Source organism: Cavia porcellus, unplaced genomic scaffold (genome assembly GCF_034190915.1).
Source record: "Cavia porcellus strain 051 isolate PalLab524CR breed Dunkin Hartley unplaced genomic scaffold, mCavPor4.1 scaffold_9, whole genome shotgun sequence".
NCBI classification, from domain to species: Eukaryota; Metazoa; Chordata; class Mammalia; order Rodentia; family Caviidae; genus Cavia; species Cavia porcellus.
This window is the reverse complement of record NW_026947492.1, coordinates 59,411,032-59,437,098: the sequence shown is the minus strand read 5'-3', so window position 1 is coordinate 59,437,098 and position 26,067 is coordinate 59,411,032. Positions and strand designations below refer to the sequence as shown.

Here is a 26,067-nt window from a genome sequence, read left to right as displayed (position 1 = left end):
GGTAAACACAATGATGCTTAAATTGTTCGGTTCTGACCTGTGTTGTGCTATTGATATGTTCTTTTTTTAATCTCAATCTCACCCCCTTTTTTCCTTTTTTTAAAAATTAATTTATTTCTTAGTATCTTTTAATTAAGGGAAAACTAAATTAAAAATAGCGGGATATATTATAGTAACTTTCTTGTTTTCCTATTAACCTGATTTGAACCCTTGTATTGTTCTCCACATCTTGTTCTGACTGATTTTATTATATTCTGTTTTGTTTAATAGTATCAAATTTGAGGGTATAGGCAACCACTTTGAAGGCAACCAGATACTCTATGATGCCCATTATGGTTTGACTATTATCTTCTTTGGAAGTCCTGCAAGGTCTCCAAAGTGGGTTTTACTGGTCTTATTCTGTACTGTTTTGTTCAATTCTTTTATACCAGCTGGTACAGGCACCTCTTTGTAGGATAATAAGAGGCGTAATGGTAACCATTGTTGAACACCTAGTAATCTCTTTCAGCATTATATACTATGTCCATCCCCCTGTTCTGACTCTGTTTTGCTTTGTCACATTGGGGTTTTTTTTTGTTCTGTTTTGTTTTGTCTTGTTTCTTGTTTTATATTTTTTTTTCTTTTCCGCTTTAAAGAAAAAATTATAAGAACTGTGGGAATAATGGAACCCAAAATGTGTGATTGTTAGCGTAAAAAAGGGAGGAAAGAAAGTGATCTAAAGGATATAACTGCAAGAGTATTTAAGAGTATAGGATAGAAAACCATATTACTGAGTTTTTGTTGGATCACTGAACAGAACTGTCTGCAATCTCACTGTATTAATGTCCACTTTGTATGCTTTAATTTTGTAACCTGGACAACTGTTTCTGAGATGACAATATGTAATCTACTTACTAATGAATTCTTACTGTATATTTTTCTCTTGAGATTCTGTATTACTTGTAGTCTTTTACTGTCTTGCTTTGTCTTGTTTTGTTTTTCTCTTTAAATAAAAAAAAGATAAGTTTATTACGCAGTCAGCTTCAGGTGTTAGAAAAAAGCTACAAAAGATGACTTTTGCTCCAGACAGTTCCCTTGATCCTTTAGTAAAAGTTGCCTCCTCAATATTTTATAACTGTGATGAGAAGGAGGTCAAAGAGACAAAACAAAGAGACCTCAAGAAGGCAGCTGCTCTTGCCGCAGCCTTGAGAGAAACAGATCCTAGGTCTGATTCTCGGGGCTTCAAGAAGAGTGCAACCGAGAACACTTACTTGTTATTGGTGCCACAGGCCAGGTCACCTGAAGAGAGACTGCACTCAGAAGCCCCGTGGGCCATGTCCCAGCTGCAAAGGTGACCTTGGAGGTCAGACTGCCCTCTGAGGCAAAGGCCTGAGGCTTCACACCCATCATATCAGTTGGTCCAGCAGGACTGAAGAGCCCTAGGGGACTTGCTGTCCTCTCCCTCTGGCCAGACTGTCCTCTCCACAGAGGAGCCCAGGGTAATCATGACTATAGAGGGAAAAGAAACCAGCCTATTGCTAGATACTGGCACAAGCCTCTTGGTCCTTCTTTTGAATCCTTGCCTTTCTTCTAGTCACCACACCTCAGTGAATAGAGTCACTGGTGAGGAGGTAATGTGCTACTTTTCACAACCCTCAGGCTGTAACTGGGATGGTTTTCTTTTTACACATTCATTTTTTGTTATGTCTGAAAATCCAGTTCCCCTCTTGGGAAGAGATATTTAATCATGTTTAAATACTGTGATATATATGCCCCCAGGCCAGGTACCCTGCCTTCCCCTCATGGAGACAGAAATAAATCCTGAAGTATTAGCAACTACAGGTAAAATAGGTAAGGCAGTAGGAGCTGCTCACTACAGATACATCTCAACATTCTATTATTTTTCCCCACCAGAGACAAAATCCTTTCAGGTCCAAAGATAAGAAAGAATTAGTACCTATAATAGATAATCTAAGGACACAAGGTTTACTTAAACCCTGCAGTAGTCTGTGCAATACTCCAGTCTGGGGAATTCAGAAACCCAGTGGGGAATGGAGGTTGCTACAGGACCTTAGACTGATAAAAGAAGCAGTAGTGTCCATTCACCCAATGGTATCCAATCTATACACTGTGCTTTCTCAGATCCCAGAAGATGCCAGCTGGTTTTCAGTGTTAGATTTCAAGGATGCCTCCTTTTGTACTCCTCTACATACAGATTCTCAGCTAGGGAGATTCCTAAGACTTACAGGCTTTTGCTGCCTTTGGATACCAGGATATGGGAAGATTGCAGGACCCCTCTATCAACGTATAAAAGACACCCAAAAGGTAGATACCCCTATTTTATGCTGGGAACCTGCTTCCTGAATGGGTTTTGGCCCAGACAGGACACTGTAGCCAGGAAAGCCTCAACCGGAAGCAGGAAGCCTCTATCTCTCCTGCCCCTAGGAAGTTACCTGTGATGCCATCTTCCCACCCCTGGAAATTTACATATGGCGCCAAACCTAGGACCAATGGGCTACCTGTGCATCCCTAATGCCCGCCTTAGGTTCCACCCCAAACTGAGGCTATTTACATAACCCCACGCCACATGTCCGGTCAGAGAGATCGCCAGACGCCAGCGGTGGGGGTGCCGGTTATCTCTCTCCATGTTCTCAGAATAAAGGCTGCTTTTTATTTTATACTTCTCATCTTTTGGAAATATTTTTCATCTTTTGGAAATAATCCTAGCACTTCCCAAGCTACATTCCAAAAGCTTAAACAAGCATTTCTGAATGCCCCAGTCCTGAGCTTACCAACAGGAAACCATTTTAATCTACATGTAGATAAGAGGCAAGGCATGGCTTTCAGAGTGCTTACACAAGATGGAGGATGTACTCAATAGCCTATAGGGTATCTGAGCCATTGTGGGGGATGAGGTGTCACTTTGTAGGCCCAACCCCCTCTAACCTGCAATTTACAATAGCCGCCCTGGTATGCGAGAAGGAGGTAGAATAGGAATGCCTGTTCTCAGTGAGCCCCTCACCCTCTGGAATCCATACTGTGAGCTGGCTTTGTTTTGCAGAAGTCTTGAGGAAGTGGCTGGCCACCCTTTGTGACACTAACAGCAGACAAATTAACAACATTCTTGAGCTAATGAATTTCTTCCTGGGCTAGAGAAGTTATGAGAACTGGTTGTGATTATTTACTTCACTTAGATAGTTTTAGAATAAACATTGTAGTCTGTCACGTTGTAGCTTGCCACAAAGAATGCCTTTTCACTACTTAATTATCTGGGCTCTGTGAATTGATCGGGTTTACTATATATGAATCCTAAAATAAAGATTGTGCGTGCAGTGCAGTGTAACGCGGTGCAGACAGCAAAGGTGTCTCTCCTGTCTTTCTTTTCCAAGCGCTGTACCCCCCGTGTCCCGACAAGGCGTGCGTGTGTGTTTACCTTGCCCGGAGTTCAGAGTGCCCTAGACACTCACGACAAGTGGCGCCCGAATTCAGGGACTCCGAAGGTCGCTTAGGAAGGTAAGTATAATTTTATTACGGGGAAATGGGACAATCTGCTTCTTCTCCTTTCTTAAAAATTCTTAAACATTTATTATCTATATATGGCATATCGCTCAGGTCAGCTGACTTGGATATGTGTATTGATACAATTAAAGAATATAATCCTTGGTTTCCAGATGAAGGAACTTTGGATGTAGAAGTATGGAGGAAGGCAAGGGTTAGTATAGAAAGGGCTATGCAACAGGAGGAAAAGATTCCTTTACGTTTTTGGGCTATTTGGTCGGTTGTGTACTCTTTATTAAAAGCTATGGAAGATGAACATATTGTAGAAAATCTTCAACTAGAAATTAAGCCAGTTATTCAGGAATTGCCCCTCACAGAGGAGGAGCAGAATGTAGTTCAAAATGACGCTATCGCTTTAAGTAGTGAAAAGGCGTCCAAACTAAAAGTAAAATCCACTACAGCCGACTCAGCTTTAGCTGCCGCAGCAATATCAAATTATGACAATCGCCCAATTTTACAGGCTATACAGCATTTAACACAAGAGGTGAAACAACTCTCCGTTAAGCAGAACTCGCCTGTAGTTCCCTCTGCACCTCCTCCATCTAACCCTAATTGGAGTAAAGCCAAGCTAGCTTTGGCTGATCTACCAAAATTAGGGGATTCTGATGAGGAAAAGCCTGCCTTTGCTTTCCCTGTAATCAGGCCACAGCCAATAGATGGAGAGGCAGTTCCCCCTAGATGGGAAGCATTTAATATGGATGATTTAGCAAAATTAAAAAAGGCTGTAACCCTTTATGGCCCTCAGGCTCATTACACTAGAGAATTAATAACATCGGTAGCAGATCACTATGGTAATCTTGCTCCTTATGATTGGAAAGCCTTGGCCAAAATTCTTTTAAAGGAGCCAGAATATTTACAGTGGCACATGTGGTTTATGGAAGGTTGTGCGGAAAAGGCAAGACAAAATGCTGACAATCGAGATCCGAATATTAGACTCCTTTCTTATCCCATGCTCTCTGGTACAGGTTTCTTTGATACTGTTGAGCATCAGGCAGGAGCTCCAAGAGAGATTCATGCTCAATTAAAAGATATTGCTTTAAAAGCTTGGGATAAAATACGGCCTAAAGGATCAGAATATGGATCTTGGACTAAAGTTCTGCAAGGAGCCAATGAACCGTATGTTGAGTTCGTTACAAGACTTCAAAATGTTATAGAAAAAACAGTAGTTGGACAAGACTTACAAGAGCATCTCTTAAAAATGTTAGCTTTTAAAAATGCTAATGATAAATGCAAAAGGGCTTTAATTCCAATAAAAGATACTGGAACGATTGACAATTTTATAAAACAATGTAAAGATTTAAATTCAGAATCTAGGAAAATGCAACTGTTTGCTGAGACCATGGCAACCACGTGGACTAATTGGCAATCTAAAAAGGAACAGTCTTTAAAATGTTTTAATTGTGGTCAGATAGGACATGTAAAGAGGGCCTGTCCAAAACTTGTAGGCAATGATCAAAAAAAGAGATCTAGAGCTCCTGGCTTATGTCCAAAATGCAAGAAGGGAAATCATTGGGCTCGTGAATGCAGGAATAAACAAGTTAATTCAGCTGAACAAAAGGGAAACGGGAGAACGGGCCCTACCCCGGGCCCCGGACAAATCAATGGGGTAAATCTACCGTATTCTCCCTACAGCCAGCCACCCAACACAGTGCCGCAGTGGACATACCAGCCTTAAAAGATGTAGAATTAAGAGGAGGACAATCTCCCGTGAGAATTCCTACAGGAATTTTTGGTCCTCTGCCTGCGGGAACTTTTGGCTTGCTCACGGGTAGATCTAGTTTAAATCAAAAAGGCATTACTGTTCACTTAGGAATTATAGATGCAGACTATACTGGAGAAATTCAAATTCTGATGTCCTCACTTACAGATTATAAATTATTAAAGGGAGAACGTATAGCTCAACTCATTTTACTGCCTTATATCCCAATAGGATCCTCTGTTGTTCAGCGAACAGGAGGGTTCGGCAGTACTAACCCTATTAATGTAATGTGGACAGCTAAATTATCTCAACAACAACCTCTTATTAATATTTTTATTGAGCATAAGAAAATTCAGGCTCTTATAGATACAGGCTCGGATATTACCATTGTTAAACCTACTGATTGGCCTTCTCATATTACTTATACTATTATTCCATGCAATATAAAAGGAGTAAGTAAAACTCCAGTAAATACAATTGGACAAGCCACAATGCATATACATATAAAAAATGAAGAGGGTCAAGTTGCTGTTATTAAACCTTATATCTTAGAGGTACCAGTTTCTATTTTAGGAAGAGATGTATTAGAACAATGGGGAGCTTATATACATTTTTAATATTTTGCATGTTTCTACAGCCTAGGGAAATGAATCCTTTAAAGCTTAATTGGAAAAATGATGACCCAATTTGGATAGATCAGTGGCCTTTGACTACTCAAAAGTTACAGGCAGCACAGGAATTGATTGATCAACAGCTTTTTCTACATCACATAGAACCATCCACATCTCCTTGGAATTCTCCAATATTTGTGATAAAAAAGAAATCAGGCAAGTGGAGACTTTTAACGGACTTACGTGCTGTAAATTCATCCTTAATTCAAATGGGAGCCCTTCAGCCCGGCATTCCTTTACCCTCAGCGCTCCCTGCTGGTTGGTTTGTATATGTTATAGATTTACAAGATTGTTTTTTTAACATCCCATTACATCCAGAAGATAGAAAACGGTTTGCTTTTTCAATTCCTCAAACAAACTATCAAAGACCTTATCAAAGATATCAGTGGAGGACTTTACCCCAAGGAATGAAAAATTCCCCAACTATATGTCAAATTTATGTTGATGCAGCATTAAAACCAGTGCGTGCACGATGGCCTCAGGTTTATACGGCTCATTTCATGGATGATATTTTATTCTCATATAGTGATAGAAATGTTTTAGAAGATATTTTAAAAACTTTACCTCAATATTTTTCTCCGTTTGGACTTGTAATAGCACAGGATAAAATTCAAAAGGAAGAAGTTAGTCATTATTTGGGATATATTCTTACTAGACAAAAGGTGATTCCACAAAAAATGTCTATTAGGAGAGATAAGTTATCCACTTTAAATGATTTTCAAAAATTATTAGGGGATATTAATTGGCTTCGTCCCACACTAGGTATCCCTACCCATGCATTACAACATTTGTTTGCTACTCTACAGGGCTCTTCAGATCCATCCAGCCCTCGTTCTTTAACAGCAAAAGCAGAGCAAGAATTACAGTTTGTAGAACAACGAATTAAGGATGCATTTTTAATTAGGATTGATCCTAAATTGCCTCTAACTTTATATATTATTAATACTTTTCAATATCCCTCTGCAGTTTTAGGTCAAAATGCTATGCCAGTAGAATGGGTATTCACTAAAACTAAGCAATCTAAAAATGTTATGCCTTATATTGACATGGTTGCAGCTTTAATTATGAATGGTAGAGCTCGTTCTATAACTTTGATAGGAGAAGATATAAACAATATAGTTATCCCTTTAACTAAGGAACAATGGGAATATTTGTTGTCAATTACTGAAACCTTACAAATTGCTTTAGCAGATTTCATGGGAACTTTTTCATATCATTTTCCTAAAAGTAAATTATGGGATTTTTTTAGACGTCAACAATTTGTGGTTAATACCTTATTAGCTGTACAGCCAATTCCACAAGCTTTGACTATATTTACAGATGGATCTAAAAATAAAGCTGCATATTGGACTCAAAAATCTTACTGGGTACGTCAGACAAATTTTAACTCTGTACAACAAAATGAACTTTTTGCTATATTACAAGTGTTTTTAGATTTTCATAACCAACCTATTAACATTATAGCCGATTCAGCCTATTCTGTTGGAGTAGTGACAAATATCTATTCAGCTGTGTTATATTCTAATAAGCCTGCTTTATTGTCTTTATTTCAAAATTTACAAATACATGTTCAAAAAAGAAATCATTCTTATTTTATTACTCATTTACGTTCTCATTCTCAGTTACCCGGACCATTAGTATCAGGTAACAATGCAGTGGATTCCTTAGTTATGTTCACCACACCCGTTGAAGAACATCAATTTAATCATGCAAATGCAGGACATTTGCATCTTAAATATAAGATACCTTTTACAAAAGCTAAACAGATTGTAAAAGCTTGCCCTATTTGTAGACCATTACATTTAAGAATTATTTCCGCAGGTGTCAACCCTCGAGGAATTCAACCTAATGAGTTATGGCAAATAGATATTACACATGTACCTTCTTTTGGTCGGCTTTCTTATGTACATGTAGTTATTGATACATATTCTTCATTTCTATGGGCTACTGCTCAACAGGGAGAATCCACTAAAAATGTTATTGTACATTTATTGGAGACTTTTGCAGTTATGGGAATTCCTTCTAAAATCAAAACAGATAATGGACCTGCTTATACTAGCAAAACATTTAAACAATTTTGCGATCTCCATAATATTATTCATATTACAGGGATTGAATATAACCCCCAGGGTCAAGCTATTGTTGAAAGAGCACATGGCACTCTTAAGTTACAAATTAAAAAATTAAAAAGGAGGAGTCAGGAGGATATTCAGATACCAATACTGTTTAAATTGCAAAACAGTCCAAAAACATTACTGCATCAAGCATTGTTTATTTTAAATTTTCTCAATTTACCACAAGGTGAAATATTAACTAGAGCTGAAAAACATTTTGAACAGCAACAACAGCCCTTTGTGATTAATGAACCTATTTGGACTAAAACAGCTCCAGAGGCTGAATGGGAGAGGGGCACATTGCTCTATAAGGGGAAAGGTTTTGGTTATATCTCCACAGAAAATGGAATTCAGCAGTGGGTCCCTGGACGATGGATCAGGATCCGCGCCTCCAGACCCTGTTCGCCAGCCCCGGAGACAACTCCCCAAGGAACCGGAACCGTGCCTTCAGAAGCGAGCGCGAAACCAGCTAGAGGCTGAGGATGCTGAGCTTGTTCCTATCGCAGCCATGGCCAGATTAAAGCTAAGAAAATCCCGCCGCTCACAGCGACCAAATTTAAATCCCCTCCCTACATGGGGACAATTAAAGAAATTGACCATAGAAGGGCAACGGCTTGTCCTTCAAGCAGGAAAGCCTTTAAACCCTGAAAACTTGTTTTTAGCTTTATGTGCCTTGCTCACCGTTGCATCGGGGACTGAGGTACCTCCGCATTCGTACTGGGCATATATTCCAAACCCCCCTTTATTAGAACCTGTAAAATGGGGAACTAGTGATATTTTACTTTATACCACACCTAGAGAAATTTTGTCAGCACCGTGGGCTGATTTAACCCCCCACAATCAAGATGATGGGACATTATTCAATTTTACTTATTATGGTAATCAAAGGCCTATTTGCATTGGGGAACCGCCTTGCATCCCTCTGGGATGGCAGTATTGGATTCAACATGGAATAAAAGCAGGCAACAAAAGAACAAGGCTTCAAGCCTTGGCTGCTCAAACCTTTAATGTTACCTGGAGAAATTTAACAGCACCTGATACAAATACATTTCCTGTATGCCCTGAATTCACTTATAAAAATATTTCTTATTATCCCATAATTTGGCAACTATGTATGGGAAAATTTGCTAAAAATATTGATGGGTATATTATTTGGGGACCATTTGGAAAATTCGTTAATGGATGTGCTGAATGGAATGAGACAAGATGTAATCTCTCTGTTGAGTATAGTCTTCCAGATCCAAAGAAAATAACTGACGGAGCTCCTATATTTCATCAGAAGACGGCTCTTTTGTGGTGGGGAGATGGTGGAATCGCTAACCCTGCTGTTGCAGCCGAAGAATACCCTCATCACCTTCAAAATCATATTTGGAAGATTCCAGCCGCTATGCAACCTGTAACCTTGTACAATGTTTCCTATTCAGGGACTAGTCGATCTGTATCTACTACTTATAATTTTACTAGATTTAAAATGTATAATATTACTGTTTGTGCACCTCTGCCTTATGTCTTTTTAGTGGGAACTTTTAATTTTACACATTTTTCTTGTACTTGTTTAAATTGTCAATTGTTTACATGCTTAAATAGCACACTAAATTTCACTAAGCCTTATACAGTTATGCTGTTACAACAAAAAACTCATATTTGGTTGCCTGTAAATTTAACTCGACCATGGTCTCAAGACCCGGTAATTTCTGTTACTACTGAATTTTTTAAACATCTGTTAAAATGTACAAAAAGATTTATTGGAATAGTGGTTGCTGTACTGTTAAGTCTGATAACTGTAGCCTCCCTAGCAGCAGTCTCAGGAATAGCTTTACAAACCTCTTTGCAAGAAAAACATGTTGTAGAATTATGGCATGAAAATTCTCATGAACTTTGGTTAACTCAGTGGCAAATAAACGCCAGACTACAACAACAAATAGACCTCCTTAAACAAACAGTTGAATGGATGGGTAGAAAAATATTGGCTCTTCAGCATCAAGTGTTTTTAAAATGTGATTGGAATTCAACTACTTTCTGTATAACCCAACGACCTTATAATCAAACAGAACATGAATGGGAAATGATTAGAATGTATCTAAATGGAAACACCTCTGCCCAGGAGGAAATAGAATCTTTGCATAATCAAATTGACAAGGATTTTGCAAAGCAAAATGATGATGAATCCCTAGCACAATTCGCGCAATTGCTTGCTCAATCTTTGAAAGGATTAGATTCCAAAGGAATCTGGCAGAGCATAACCCACACTTCTAGTGGCATGGGACTTAGTTTAATTATAGTTCTCATTGCCATAGTTCTTGTGTATTTTTACTGCATAAGACGAAATACTATTAATAACCTGATCTTATGGAAATTGTTGTTAAAAAATAAAAAGGAAGGAAGTGTGGGGGATGAGGTGTCACTTTGTAGGCCCAACCCCCTCTAACCTGCAATTTACAATAGCCGCCCTGGTATGCGAGAAGGAGGTAGAATAGGAATGCCTGTTCTCAGTGAGCCCCTCACCCTCTGGAATCCATACTGTGAGCTGGCTTTGTTTTGCAGAAGTCTTGAGGAAGTGGCTGGCCACCCTTTGTGACACTAACAGCAGACAAATTAACAACATTCTTGAGCTAATGAATTTCTTCCTGGGCTAGAGAAGTTATGAGAACTGGTTGTGATTATTTACTTCACTTAGATAGTTTTAGAATAAACATTGTAGTCTGTCACGTTGTAGCTTGCCACAAAGAATGCCTTTTCACTACTTAATTATCTGGGCTCTGTGAATTGATCGGGTTTACTATATATGAATCCTAAAATAAAGATTGTGCGTGCAGTGCAGTGTAACGCGGTGCAGACAGCAAAGGTGTCTCTCCTGTCTTTCTTTTCCAAGCGCTGTACCCCCCGTGTCCCGACAAGGCGTGCGTGTGTGTTTACCTTGCCCGGAGTTCAGAGTGCCCTAGACACTCACGACAAGCCATGAATTACACACTGTAGCAAAGGGATGGCCTACTTGCCTTAGAGCCAGAGCAGCTTGGGATTTCTTATTGCCAGAGGCAACCAAGCTGACTTTAGGCAAAGGTCTCATTGTATACACACCTCACATGTGGCAGGACTCCTTTCATCTAGGGGAAGTCTATGGCTGTCTGACAACTAACTTCTTAAATACCAGGCTCTACTTCTAGAAGAAACAGCCATTCAAATAAAAACATGTTGCTCCTTAAATCTCACCACCTTCTTCCCAGAACAGGAGGAAGAAATTGAGATTGATAAACAAAACTGTGAACAGGTAATTCTTCATACATATGCAGCCAGAAAAGGCTTATTAGACACCCCAATGACTGACCCAGATTTAACCATCTTCTGTGACAGTAGTTCCTTCATGGAAAATGGAAAAAGAAAGTCAGAATATGCTGCGGTAACTTAATATTATACTCTTGAAAGCTCCTCACTTGCACCTGGAACTAGTGCTCAGCTACCAGAGGTCAAAACTCTGACCAGAGCCCTACAGCAAGGGACAAAAGGTCAATATTTATACTGATTCTGACTGTGCTTTACTAGTATTCCATGCTCACAGAGCCATGTGGAAAGAAAGAAATTACCTAAGAGTCAATGGAATGCCTATAAAATATCATAAGGAGATAGATGATCTTTTATTATCTGTTTATCTACCCTACTAAGTGGCAGTAATTCAGTGTAAATGACATCAAAAACCAGTTGACAACTATCTCAGGGTAATCAATTGGCTGATGCAGACACTAAAAAGGTTGCTCAAGGGCCCTCTTTTCATGCCCCCCTGATCTGAGAGGTGTCCCCTGAATGTATTTGAGCCAAACACTCTCAACCAGAAATTGAATGGGCTCTCTCCCATGGATGTCAGCTTCTTCCATCAGGACAGTTACAATCAGATGATGGGAAATTGTTTCTTTCTGGTGCTGGTAAATGGAAAATAATTTAGTCTTTATGCCAAATCTTTCATCTAGGCAAAAACAAAACTCAGCAGATGGCCTCAAAGTTATTCATAGGAAAAGGACTTGCTCAGACAATAAGAAAGGTGACTAAGACCTGTGAGTTCTGCCAAAAGAACAATCCTCTTAACCGAACCATAGTTCCTGGCAAATATCCTGGAGAAGACTGGCAGTTTGATTTTACTCACATGCCAAAAAGTAGGGCACTTCAGTACTTATTGGTTTGGATAGATACTTTCAAAAACTGTGTTCAGGCCATCCCTTGCAGAACAGAAAAAGCATAGGAGGTAGTAAAAGTTTTGGTCTCAGAAATCATCCCCAGATTCAGACTTCCTAAGAGCTTATGAAGTGATAATGGACCTTCTTTTGAAGCAACAGTAACACAAAGTGTCTCTAAGGGACTGGGCTTTCTCTATCACCTCCATTATACATGGGGGTGACGTTCATCAGGAAAAGTAGAAAAGTAAATGAGACCCTAAAAAGACATCTTCATAAAATGGCTCGGGAAACCCATCTTAAGTGGCCTCACTTACTACCTTTAGCTCTTATCAAAATAAGAAGTACACCTCAAATCCTAGGCCTCAGTCCATTTGAACTGCTTTATGGATGCTCTTTCTTTCCTAATGATTTTTTCTTCGACAAACAGATGCCTTATTAAAAGACATCACTTCATTAGCTAAATTTCAACAGACTTTTCAAGAGTTAACAGAAGCTCAGCTTACAGAAAAAGGAAATTCTATATTCCACCCTGGAATATAGTTTTTTATAAAACTATATAACTATGGTAAAATCTGAAATTTAGTACTGGTAAAATCTCTTCCCTCATCTCCTTCCCTAAGACCAACTTGGAAAGGACCTTACATTGTGATCTGGACCTTACATTGTGATCTGGTTCTTTAGCAGTCAAGACAACAGACCTGAACTCCTAACTATATCATGCCAGACTCAAACCTTGGAAACCAGATACTGTCACTGGAAGTGAACAACCACCCACGTAGTCCTGTGAACCCACAGAAGACTGAAAATTCTTCTTCAAAAAGAAAACAATAGCCAAGGGTTTAGCTTAGTGACATAAGTACCTGCTTGGCAAACATGAGATTGTGAGTTCACTCCCCAGTACCAAAACAAAACAAAACAACCCAGGTACTTCAGGTAAGTAATGCTGCTATTAGCCCCTTTTACTGTTCATTTCACCACTCAGAGGAGGATGCAATTCATTTTTAATGTGGGCACAAGAATTTGCAAAATCATTGCAACAAACCTCTTGCTGGATATGTGACTTTCTGCCCTTCTCCAGTACATCAGGACTTCCTTGGTGGGTATGTCCTCTTCAAGGAGATGATTGGAATAAATTACAAGACTATATTAATGAGATATGAAGAAGTTCATAGTTCTGTCCTAAATTACAAAGTAATAAAATGTACTATAAATGATCTGGGACATAATCAGATTTTTTCTAATAATGCCACTGAAGCCTCTCTACAGACACTAATAAGGCCCCTATTGGATAAAAATAAAAGTCCTGTCCTAAAGGCCAGCAATCATAGATACCAATCTGTGTCCTAGCTGCCCCCTGCATGGATAGGCAGATGCACATTAGGATTTGCATGTTTATAAGGCAAAAATATTGACAAACCTGCAAATTTACCTCACCTACAACATCAATGGTCCAGAAGCATGCTCTACTGATCTGATCATTGGCCCTCTGTCTTTATCCCGTCCCTAGGATTAGAAGACTTCATGTAACATATGAAGGCCTTGACTAACTACTCAGTGGCCCTTAAATGGCACTGCTGCTGTCTCTCACTCTTAAATGAAGAAATAAAATTAATGAGACAGGCTATCCTTCAAAATCGGATGGCATTGGACATTCAAACAGCAGCACACATGGGCACTTGGGCAACTGTAAAAGCTGAATGCTGTGTATATATTCCTGATTCTTCTGCTAACATCTCAGTAACTATTCAAGTAGCTATTCATGTAGCTGTTCAAGACATTAGACAACAAATTAACAACATGTCAGACTCTAAGATTCCCTGGACGTTGTCATTCTCCTCCTTATGGGAAGCTACTGCTAGTTCCTCTTGGTGGAAATCTTTGTTAACTATACTCACAATTGTCTTATTAATTTTACTCTGGCCCATACATACTTAACTGTTTCTTTGGCTTTGTCTCCTCCAGACTTAAAGCTGTGCACATACCCAAGATGAAAGTGCCTGGTGTCTACTGAGGGCCTCTAGATATCACCTCTGCAGAATTACCTCTGACTGCCATTCACTGACTATGATGCTCTTCAGCCTCAAAAAGCTAAATTGATCATTGCACATTACCCCCTTGCAGCTGTTCAGATTATTTCAGAGGGGCTATTGTTGCAAGCTGTTGAATTAGTTAAAAACATTACACATACTGAGACAGGGCTGGGTCCTCAAAGTAACCAGTGCAGAAGCCCATATATGTTGCAACTACAGGGGAGACAAACACGTCCTGTTGTGGGCCAGGCTTCAAAACAAAAGATCAAACATATGCAACCATATCCAGAGGACTAATATTTTAAATAGTTCCTTATCACCTTGAGGAAGTCAGGAGTCACTGTCCCATCCACCTAGGGGAAACGTCACAACTCGAAGAATGCTTGCTTCCTATGTGACTTGCTTTCCCTTTTGTCACTAATGTAATCAATTCCTGAACTATTAATGTTATTGGCTAACTGTAGTTCTGTCCCACCTTATGCCTATCTGCCTTGTGAGTTCCCAGTTTTCCCCCACCTTGAACCTGTCTCATGTCATGATTTTGCTCTATAACAGTCCCTACAAAAGAAAGAGACCTTGGCAACCCACTTGGGACCCTTCTGTCTGTCTCTCAGACAGAATCTTTTTTCTCCCAATAAAAATATTTTGCTGTTAACCTCTGTTGTGCTTAAAATTCATTCTTCAATTGTAGAGAACATGAACTCATAGACATAATAGATTGGGAGCTTCATTCCCCATTATCACAAGGTAAGTGCACAGATGAGAGCCCCAGATCCAAGAAAACATGTGCTTATTTCAGTGGAGGCCCCTGGGGCACAGCCCTTTATCACCTTTGGCTGTCACATAGGCACCATTTATTCCATCCACACACCCTTGGCAGGGAGGCTAGGTGTGTAGCTCATTGATCAAATCATGGCCTAGTAGCGTGTGTGAAGCATAGAGTTCTATCCCAGCATCATGTAAACAACAAAGAACTTCTGAAGATGTACCCAATCTGATGGGGCATGAGAAAGGAACCTAGAGTGGAAAGAGCTCCCTGCTTAGCATGCTCTAGGCATCCCCTTCTGCCTGGCAGGGTCACAGCAGGCTTCCTGAAGGAGGTAGTGTGTGACTTGGTTCTCAAAAATGAGCTGGGCCTCACGTGGAAAGGGCAGCTCTGAGCTGACAGCACAGGCTGACTCCTGGATTACAGTGTGATTTTGCAACAACTGTTGGGGACAGTAAGAGAAAAAAACCTTTAGAACCAAGCCATAGCAAAGCTCTGTGAGGTGCTGTATTCATTTCCTACAACTGCTCAACCAATTCCCACAACTTGAGAGGCTTAAAAACCACAGAATCATACTCTTGGGGTTCTGGGGACCAAAAATCTGGGAATCAGACCCCCAGGCTAAAATCCTAGAATTGGCAAGGCTGCCCTGAGGAGAAAATCTATTCTCTTGTGTTCTGAGTTTCTCCCAGCTGCTTATGTTCCTTGGTAGTGACCACTTTCTCCACAATTTAAAGTTCATAGCTCCACTCTCTGCTTGCCTCATCACATAACCCTGCTCTGTAACTCTAACCCTCTGTGCCCCTTACAAGCATCATCGTGACTCCATTCAGCACATCTAAATAATAGAGGGCAATTCCAGGTGACACTTTTTAAGTTAGTCACACCTGCAAAATCAGCTGTCCCCATAAAAAACATATGGTACAAGATGCAAACATCCCAGGATCACTTTATTTAGCCTGTAAGCAGCACCCTGCATGTTCATGGGCATCAGCTATGGAGAGTGCACTTAGCTCCACGACCCTGTCTGGACATGACCCAAGCTCCAGTGTGTCACCTACCTCCACCCAGCTGCCTCCACAGCAGGGCCTGGGAAGAAGCTGACCACTGCTCCTGAGCCCATTCAGTTCCTTCCCAACAGTTAGCCAAGCAGGGTGGGCAATAGCATGCTTGCAGAATATCGAGTGAACTCTTTATAGAGGACTTCTCAGAGCCTTTCCCATGCTGTGTACTCTGACTCTCTAAACCTAATTCACCATGAAGCTTTTTTGAGAGTATGATATTTCACAGAAAACAGCCTGGATAGGATGTGTTGGCACATGCCAGTAATCCGAGCCAGCATGAAGGAGGCTGAGGCAGGAGGATCATGGCTAGTCTGAGGCCAATCTGTGCTACATAGTGAGTTTAAGCCAGTCTGAATTACATAGTAAGACCTTGTCTTTTAAAAAAAGGTAAAAAGAAAACAGTCTGGATGGAGCTGCACAGACTAAGCTACTGCATGGGTAGGGTGGTGACATAGCAGGGTAGCCTGACAGAAAGAAACCCTGGAGACTAAACACTTTCTTTAGCTCCCAGAAAGGCTGCAGGTGGTGAGAAACAGCCATAGCCCCATGGTCCCTATTCAATAAATACCTCTCCCAGGTGCTAGGTGAAGCTGGGTGAGTTAGATAGTCCTTTCTGCCACCCTAAAGGAGCTTGCCACCTACTATAAGACACACATTACAAATGTACTGATTTCAGGAGGGGAGTATCCAAGGTTCAGGGAGAGGGAGTAACAGGGTGTGCTGAAAAGGCACCATTTAAAGTGAGACCTCAGGGAGAACAAGTTAGCAAAACAAAGACTGAGAAAGAATGTGCCAGGCATAGGGAACAACACATGGAAAGACCCAGTGTCAGCAAGAAATACAGCATTTGAAGAGCAGGAAGGATGAAAGGAAGGCCGTGTGGCTGAGCCTCAGTGAACACAGGTGGAGGAGAGGACATGTTTAGGAGGACAGGCTGCTGGAGAGAACAGGTCATGTGTTTGCTTGTAGGTCACAGTGAAGAGTTTTAACTGGTCACAAAGGTGTTATACAGGGAAGTGCATAATTCAACACATACATGTGTACACACATGCACACACACTCACATTAGCAGCATCATTTGGGGAGTAGCATGTATGAACCAGAAAATCAGTCTTGGTCCCTCTCCATCATTTATGTACAGAGCAGGTTGGGCCAATAGTTTGTGCTCATGGGATGATGGTCCAGTGAACAGAAACACAAGAGAAGCTGGAGCATCTGCTGGAGGCTCCTGCAGTGCCCCGTGTGGGTGATGGTAATGCAGAGATGGAAAATGGATGAGAAATCAGTGAGCCCCAGCTGTGTTTTAGAGCCAGAAGTGAGAGGACTTGCTGATGGGGTGAAGGGGAGGGTAGGTAAAGGCCTGTTTCCGCCTTGAGCATTTGGGAGACAATGGTGCCATTCTCTGTGAGGGAAGATGAGAGAGGTAAAGGATGCATTCTAGGGGAAGGGCGGGGTAGAGAGCCCAGAGCCCATGCAGGACAGGTCAAGTGGGAGAGGGCTCTGAGATGTCCAGGTGAAGGGATCACCTGGCAGTCTGGAGCCACAGCCTTGGAGTCCTTGTGTGAGGATGAATTTAAAACCACAGCATGATCAAGATCACCTAGTGAGAATGTGAGTGAAAGAGAAGTCCAGGATGTAGGTGCTTCAAAGTGGTGTCATTCACACACAAACCGTTATTACTGTGACAAGTTGGAGCCCTTTGTGCAAAGCTTCTGCATTTGGTTCCTCCCCTGAAATGAGAGAACTCCTTCATCACAGGCCCACACTCCAAAGCAGGCCTGTCACACAGGTGGCAGGGGCTTTACACAATAGTCTTGGAGAGCTCCATAGCCTCCTAGGAGACAAGACAGGACAGACGGCTGTTCTCCACTGAAAACCACAAGCACCAGGTCCAATAGCCTGCTTTCTGAGGGGCCACTGGCCCCCACTGAGTTATTCCTGCCTCTCCTGCGCCCTCTTCTGCCCCACCTTGGGAACAGGCCCTCTTGCCCACAGCTTCTCAGGATGACCACCAGAGGGAGCTGCTCTTCCCTGCTGACCTGGCTGGCTCCTCTCTGGTTCCTTTCTCCTCTTCCTTCTGTTCCTTCCTGTTTACTTCCCTCTTCTGGATGCCTCTGTTGAAAGGTTCTTGCCCTAGTATAAATTACTGTACAATTATGGCGGTGGTCTAACATGGCAGAAGGCCAAAGTGGGAATGCTTACCTCTTCCTGCTTCTTCATCACCGCTAATTGTAACTCTGCATCCTATTGGCACTCAGAGAATTCCAATTGGTTCTTCAAATATGATCAATATCCACCCCATGAGCCGCTTCAGTCAGAGGTCATAAAACCCTCTGCCTCTCTGTATCTGGTCGAAGGAGACAGCCCAGCCACCATGGGTTGGGTGCTCCTTTTCCACCTCCTCAACTGAATAAACCTGTTCATTTTGTACTTTTGCTTCTCTATTGCACCATAACATTCTAACATTTGTAAACTGCATTCTCTCATAAGGAGGACATGCATTTTCTGAGCCTTTGGATTTCATGAGCTGTTCAAAAAGGAGGAAGCCAGTTGCAGTTGTAGAATGGATAGTGTGATATAGGGAAAGAAAGCTTAAAGTAACAAGGTCCTAAATTAAACCTTAATTCTGCATTCAGAAACTAACACATCATATCAAAATGGTCAAGAATTAAAAGGTCATATGATCATATCCATTCACTCTGAGAAGCATTTCCCAAAGGATAACACTCATTCACAAGTAGAACTGCTGCATACAAAGGCAGAGAGGCTAATTTCCTCAATTTGATAAAGTACATTACAAGTAACCTATAGGTAATCTCAAACACATTGGTGAGAAGTGATATTTTCCTCTTATTTAGAGTCAAGAATACTGTGTCTTACCAACTAGTTCAAAAACACAAGAAAAAAATAACACTCATACAGTTCAGGAAGGAAGAAGTTACACTATCTTTACTCACAGGTGACATGACTCTCTGTGCAGAAAACCCCCCAAAAATCTACAAAAAGTCTCCTCGACCTAAAAACTAAAATAGAAAAGTCTCAGGATACAGGGTCAGTACACAAAAGTCATTTACTCTTACTTAATTTATAACTTAATGCATTCTCAGTTTTTCTGTGGACTCAGTGAGCATACAACATCCAAATAATCTGAAGTTAAAATATGTATGGGAGAGTAAATGATCCATTATGAGCCTAGATATTTTTAAGATATCTCTCCCAGATGTTAGAACTAAATAATTAAGATGTTGTGTCTGTGGCAGAGGTAAATTGACCAGTGGATAAGAATAAAGCCCAGAAGCAGAACAGGCATGTGTTATCTGCTACGTGACAGAGGTGGCATACCATGTCCTTGGGCAAAAACAAGCCACATTCAATACATCGAACTCAAAAAAATGGTTATCTATGTGTTAAAAGATAAAATTGGAATCTAGCTCCTGATATATAAAAAATCCAAATAAGAATTTGCATATCAAACGCAAATGTTTAAAATTTATTTATTTTTTATTTTGAAGAGAATAAAACAAAATGTGACTAAACAAAATAGAGTCCATCAAAACAAAAGGATAGACATAGTTCATGATGTAAAAACAAAATATAAAGTGAAAAACAGTGGTTACCATAATGCCTCTTGTTATCTTCAAAAGAATTGCCCATATCATCAGGTATAATCAAATTGAACAAAGCAGTACGAACAAAACCAATAAAAACAAAACATTGGAGACATTAAGGGACTTCAAAAGAAGATAATAGTAAACCAGAATGGCTAACCTAGTGAATCTTATTGTCTTCAAAACTGTTGCCTATACCTTCACACGATACTATCAAACAAAGCAGAATTGAATACAATCAGTCAAAACAAAACAGTGAAAGAAATGTAGGGCTTCAAATCACGTTAATAGGAAATCAAAAATGGTTACCATAATGTATTCTACTATCTTTGGAATAGCTGCCCATGCCATCAAATCGAATAGAAATAGACAAACTGGAACAGAATAAAACCAAACTAAACAGAACAATGAAAACAATATGGGTTTCAAATCATGATAAAAGATTAATAATGGCCACTGTCTTCCCTTTTTAGACAATTCCTCCCCTTCCACTTTCACAGAGTTCATTGTACACATTGTATCCTATTAACTCCTTTAGTTTTTAAATTAGGGAGGCAACCTGCTATTCACCTAAGTTGTCTGAAGTTTTTTGCCCCTCAGCATGATCTAAAGTTGTATCCATTTACCTACAACAGTTGTGCAGTTTTCCGTTCTATAAAGGGGTCATGGCTTCCTAACCAACCTGCAGTTGATGGGCAAGCTATCCCCATTTTAATCTGGCTGCCTGTCACATACAGCATTGTTTTCTTGTCTTTAACTTTCAGTCTATAAACCCACTTTCTGATTAATTGTATTTCTTATATAGAGCATATTGATGGACTCTTATATTCTGATCTACTCTGCCTATGTTTCTTTTATTGGTGGATAAAAGCCATTCATATTAGTGATTATGGCCAACCTTCTCTGCCTTATCTCTGCTGTGTTATTTTTCTGCCATTGGTTGTGTATTTTCCACTTCATTGTACTGTTTGCCCTGTTCAGTGATCTCCCTCTGCTGCTGATCCTGAAATGATGGTATTTCTTTCTCTCTCTCTCTCTCTCTCTCTCTCTCTATCTCTAATTCATCTGTGTTTTTTGTAGGGTTGGCTTGGTGGTCATAAACTCCTCTAGTTCTTCCTGGTCATAGAAGCATCTTGTTTTTCCATTAATTTTGTGAGAGAGTTTTTCAGGCTGTATCAATCTGGGTTGGAGGTATTTTCTTTCAGAACTTGAAATACTTCACTCCAAGCTCTTCATAATTTGATTGTATGTGTCAAGAAGTCGGTCATGATTCTGATGTGTTTTCCTTAATAGGTGGCCTGTTTCATTTCTCTGACAGCTTTTAATATTCTTTTCTTGTGTTGATTTTCTGGGATCTTGATTATTGTATGTCTGGGTGTAGATATATTTTGGTTATACCTGGCTGGAGTTCTGTATGCCTCATTTATCTGAATATCATTTCCTTTTCATATGCTTGGGAAATTTTCTTTCATTATTTGTGTAAATAGCCTTTGTATTTCACCTGTAGTTTACCCCTGCTTCTTCACTCAACAGTTTTTATTCTTATGTTATATATCCTCTTGTCATCTTCTAGCCTTTGTATTGTTACATCCTGATTCTTTGTTATTTTTAAGCGATGTTTCTTTTCATGATCTCATGTTGCAAACTATCTTCAACATTTGATAGTCTATCTTGAGTCTCTTTCAAGAAGTTTGGCCAGATTTCAGTGGAGTTTTTCATTTCTTTGTGATCTCTATGAATCTGTTTCATGTATTCTAGAATTTTTTAATATTCTTTGTCGAAGATTTCTCTTCCATTTTTCCATCTGTTTCTTCTTGAGAGATGCTTGGAATTTCTTTTATTATTTTTCTTACATCTTCCTTTGGTTGTCTTACTATTCTAAGTTCTTTTATAATGTCATGAAGATAGTTCTTTATATCAGACACTGCTGCTTCAGAAACTGCAGGTGTGCAAACTCTGAACTTCTGTGTTTGCCTCTCCTTGGCCAGTACTGCTTGGATTTGAGACTGGCGACTTCTTTTATTTCTTTCTCTTATCATGTTTCTAGTTTCTTTCAGACAAGTGGATGATGGGATCCCTAGCACCCTAACCAATACTCCTGTATTGTTTACAATTACTCTGGAGTGTGCTGGTTAGGGGTTGCTGCCCTCCCCAATCTGCTGGTGACCACTAGAATATAAGCAGAGCTGGGGCAGCCTGGCCCTCCCTTTAGAGCTCATCAACCACTGGGGATCTAAACCACATTAGTGTGTGCCACATGGATGGGGCTGGTTTACGATAGCTTTAAGAAAACTTCATCCTTGGCTATTGGATTGCTCATAGGGGCGGACTCAGTCTGTCCAAGCCTGTGCAAAATTCCATGGAGACCCTAGAGGGGAGTGGGGATGAAAGGGGACAAGAGATATAAAGAATGGAAACAAGACAGAAGTCTGATGAAGTCTCATTTATTCAAGGAAAGAGTAACAAATATATAGGGCGTTGAGTGAAGAAGGAATTGGGTTCTGAGATGTCAGCAGGTAACTTAGCAACAGTGGCAAGACCGAGGGTTACAGGTTCATTCAAATTTTCAAATTTCCTGCGCTCGCTCATAAGGCGGTATGATTAGCATAATCCCTTCATGAGCCAAACAGGCTAGGCAAGGAGCTGCTTAACTACCAAACTTAACTCCCAGAGGGAGTTAAGGTGTTGTGGCCTGCAGATATAAGGGGGCAGCCAATTACAGGGCTTCCCACATCACTCCAAGCAATTCTCACCAATCTGCTCTGCAGTAGGACTGGATGAATGAAGCCAGCTGCACTTCTGCTTCCAGGCTTTATGCCACCCAACTCCAAAATGTCACCCAGACAATCAACCACTTGTGAGGGAGGACTAAGTTCACCACGCACACCTCGAGCCAAGGCAAATCTCTGGTCCAACACTCCTCTCCTGCTCCTGCATAGGCATTCAGGCTTGCCAATCCCCAATCCCACCGACCATGCGTTTTGGATTCCAGTGACATTTGGAACACAGAAAGACTGGCTCCAGTGAGAGCGTGTATGGCTTCTGTTCACATTTTTCTTTTCTATTGTTTTTTCTTTCTTTTGTCTACTTTAGTTTCGTCCTGAGTTGAGAGGATCCAACTCCTTCCATCTGGTCTTCTCCAGGCTACCATATTCCAGCATCAGAAGAGCTTTTTGCCTTAGAAAGGCATTTTCTTTTACTGCTTATTAATCCACCATCTTCCCAGCTTCCCCTCAAGATTAATTTTTAAATTCCACATCTCCTTTTGATGATCTGCCTAGTCCTTGGAAGTTTCAGTCCATACTCAGTTGGATCCAAACAGTGTGGCGTGGTGGGGCAGCCAATCATGGCCTATGCAAACAACGAAAGCCACAGCCATAGCAGCCATTATTAATTCCATATTGCATTCCCTACTACCTTGTTTTGAAGTCCTGTGTTGTTTTGTTGGGTTGGGTTTTATTCTGTTTTGTTTTATTTGATTTTATAATATCAAATGACATAAGCAGCTATTTCAATGAAAGCAAGATATATTGTGGAAGCCATTTTGGATTTACTGTTGTCTTGGTTTGAAGTCCTTTATTGCATTCATTGTTTTGTTTTTGCTGGTTCTATTCTGTTTTGTTCTGTTTGATTTTAATTATGTCTGAAGGTATCAGCAGCTATATTGGAGACAGCAAGAGGCATTATGGTACCTATTGTGGATTTTGTATTGCTTTGAAGTCCTGTGTCACTTGCACTGCTTTGTTTTGATTGGTTTTGTTTCATTTGGTTTTCCTTCATTTTATCCTCTTTAAAAACAAAACAAAACAAAAAAGTACAAACCCTTCTCTGGAATAAAATGGATAAATGGTAGGATATCCCCTCCATGAAATACTATACTGAGAGGAGAACGACACTACAGTTCCATGTAATGTGGGTGACTCTCAAAAGCATAATTTTAAGCCAAATTAAACAGTCTCAAAATGGCATGTACTATATGACTCACTTTTTATAAAGTTTAAAAGCAAATGAGGATAGCAATGAACTGCAGGGAGGATCTGAGGCTGGCAGCAGCGTGAAAAGAACTGGTGATGTTCTGTCCTTGACCAGAGAAGTAGCACCATGAATATTTTGACTCTGAAAATGTGTGATTCTTTTGCATTTGTGATTTTTCTGAATATATGGTACTATGATTTCAGTAAGTGTCTCCCCAGTAGTATGAATATTAAAGGCTTGTCCCCAGGATGATAACACAGGGGGTGATATAACCTTTAAGAAATAGGGCTCAGGCGGAGGTCTTTAGGCCTGTGGCACTGTGCTCTTGAAGGGGAATGTGTAACCTCAACCCCTTCCTCTTTCTTTCTTTTTTTTTTATTTTGGAGGTTGTAAAATACAACAGAACAAAGTTAATCAAGACAATGCAGTGAAACTGGTACAGAACTTCACAGCAGGATATCGGCATAACAGTAATAGGTACCGTAGTATATCTTGTTATATTCACAATATTTGTCCATTCAGTTAGAAAGAGCAAAATAAAACCTAACCTTAACCCTACTATGATATTCTACTTTGTCACAAGTCAAAATCAATGGACAGAGGAAGAGGAGTGAGGAAGAGAGACACAGAGTGTCTCTCTGGAGTGAGTAGTAAATGGTAGATTTCCAGCTTGGACCTAGTGTTGGACCTCTTCTATCTGGTTCTGATGCCTCAGGACCATTCTCTGCCCTGTTCTTTGTGCTAGGAGCTACCTTTCACCACAGACATAATTTCTTCCTGCAATGTGGACTGCACAGGTTGGAGCATGCACATCCTGCTCCTTCCGTTGCAGGGTCACCGGAAGTTGGCTGGGCTAAGGACAGCCCCTGGTAAGACTCTCTTTTGGTCCATATGCCTGATGCCTCACTTAGACTTTCATATCCAGGGGAAGAGAGCACTGAGCTCAGGAAGCTGTCTCTTTATTATGCCACCCTCATATTATCCTATGGGGAGTGCTGGATACAAACCTTAGCCTAGAAGCAGAAGGATTCGGAGCAGGAGAAGGACATGGGTAGATGTTTTAAGCAGCTCACCATGGCACATGGGGATGGATAGGTGTATTCCTTGGCTCTCTCATCACTGAGACACAATACCTAACACCACAAGGTAGAGGAGAAGATTAATGTGCTCACAGTTTCAGTCCAAGGACAGCTGGCCCCAAGACAGACACTATGGAAGAAAGGAATAGTAAATCAAAGCTGCTTAGTTCATGGCGGCCAGGAAACAGGGTAGGGGAAGAGTGTCAGGGAAGAAGGAACAATGAATCAGACACAGACCCCAAAGCCATGTCCCCAGAATTCATTCAGGGACACACAGAAGTGCTCTGTCCCAAAGCCCATCCATCAGAAACTCCTAACTGCCACACCTGAGCACTGAGACCTGGAGACAAAGCAGACATGGGAGGCAGAGCTTGGGCCCATGGTTTGTATGAGCTTTACCATAGCCATGCAGGGAACGCTAGAGTAAGTGTATATGTTGTCCAGGTTTTCAGTTTTATACTTTTGATATTGTTTATAAAGTATTCACCAGTACCCTCCAAGTATTCCCACCATTTGTAAGATGACATAGGTGCTCCTCTGATTCACAAGAGTCTATCTCTCAGCCCTGGCCTCTTGACTCACTTTTTTAAATGAATGAAGGCAGAAGTGATGGTGTCTTAAGTTATGTGACTTAGGACTTGATTCTTTACAGGCTTGGCTCTCATTCTTCTGGAATCCAGCCAATATTGAATGCTGAAAGAACTGTCAAGATAGAGACAGGACCAGTGTTCCCCATAAGCAAAGAGAGATCCTGTGCTCTCTAGAGGACTAAGACTTCACTGAAACACTGGCCAAATGTAGCTGCTCAAGCAAGACCTGAGAAGATGCTCTACCCTTGAAGAAGCCTCAGAGTGGTGAGAAGTAATTATCTTTCCTGTCTTCAGCCAGTCACTTTGAAAGTAGTGATGCCTTGCAGTAGATAACTACCACGGACCACTATTCATTTCCTTGGTACCCTTGACCTTCCTTCACAGCCTTGCCCATGACTACTTCCCCTGGATAGAACATCATTGCTCTGTTCTTAGAACTCTGCTGTTCTTTCTTCCTGTTCCTCCTGTGACCCTTAGCACAACACTAGGTGCCTCCATGAACATTATGCATGGATGTCACCCAACTCCTAATTTATTACACTGTGCAGTATTCTGTAAAGTACATGGAGTGACACCAGACCTGCTCACTACACTTTTGAGCCTTATTATCAGATGACAAAGTTGAAGTAAAGGCAATATGACTTGCTTAGGATCACTGAAAATAAGTGAAGGCAATATCTGAACCCAAATTAGTATTTTTCCAAATGCTCCTCTCCCATGTTGTAGGCACAATCTGTACAACAGATTGTGTACACTAGGGGTGTTAAT

The 26,067-nt window shown here is 40.6% G+C and overlaps 1 protein-coding gene across 2 annotated transcripts; it reads left to right on the top strand.

The window, feature by feature from the left end:
* The first annotated feature begins 2,887 nt into the window (after positions 1-2,887).
* LOC134477692 (endogenous retrovirus group K member 13-1 Env polyprotein-like) lies at positions 2,888-10,865 on the top strand. Of its 2 annotated transcripts, none has more exons than XM_063256480.1 (2): positions 2,888-3,492; positions 8,362-10,865. In XM_063256480.1, the coding sequence occupies exon 2, from the start codon at positions 8,365-8,367 to the stop codon at positions 10,447-10,449; it is 2,085 nt and encodes a 694-aa protein (XP_063112550.1). In that variant the 5' UTR covers positions 2,888-3,492; positions 8,362-8,364; the 3' UTR covers positions 10,450-10,865. The 2 variants fall into 2 exon arrangements, with proteins under 2 accessions (XP_063112550.1, XP_063112551.1); XM_063256481.1 differs by having other exon boundaries at positions 8,341-10,865.
* The last annotated feature ends 15,202 nt before the right edge of the window (positions 10,866-26,067 follow it).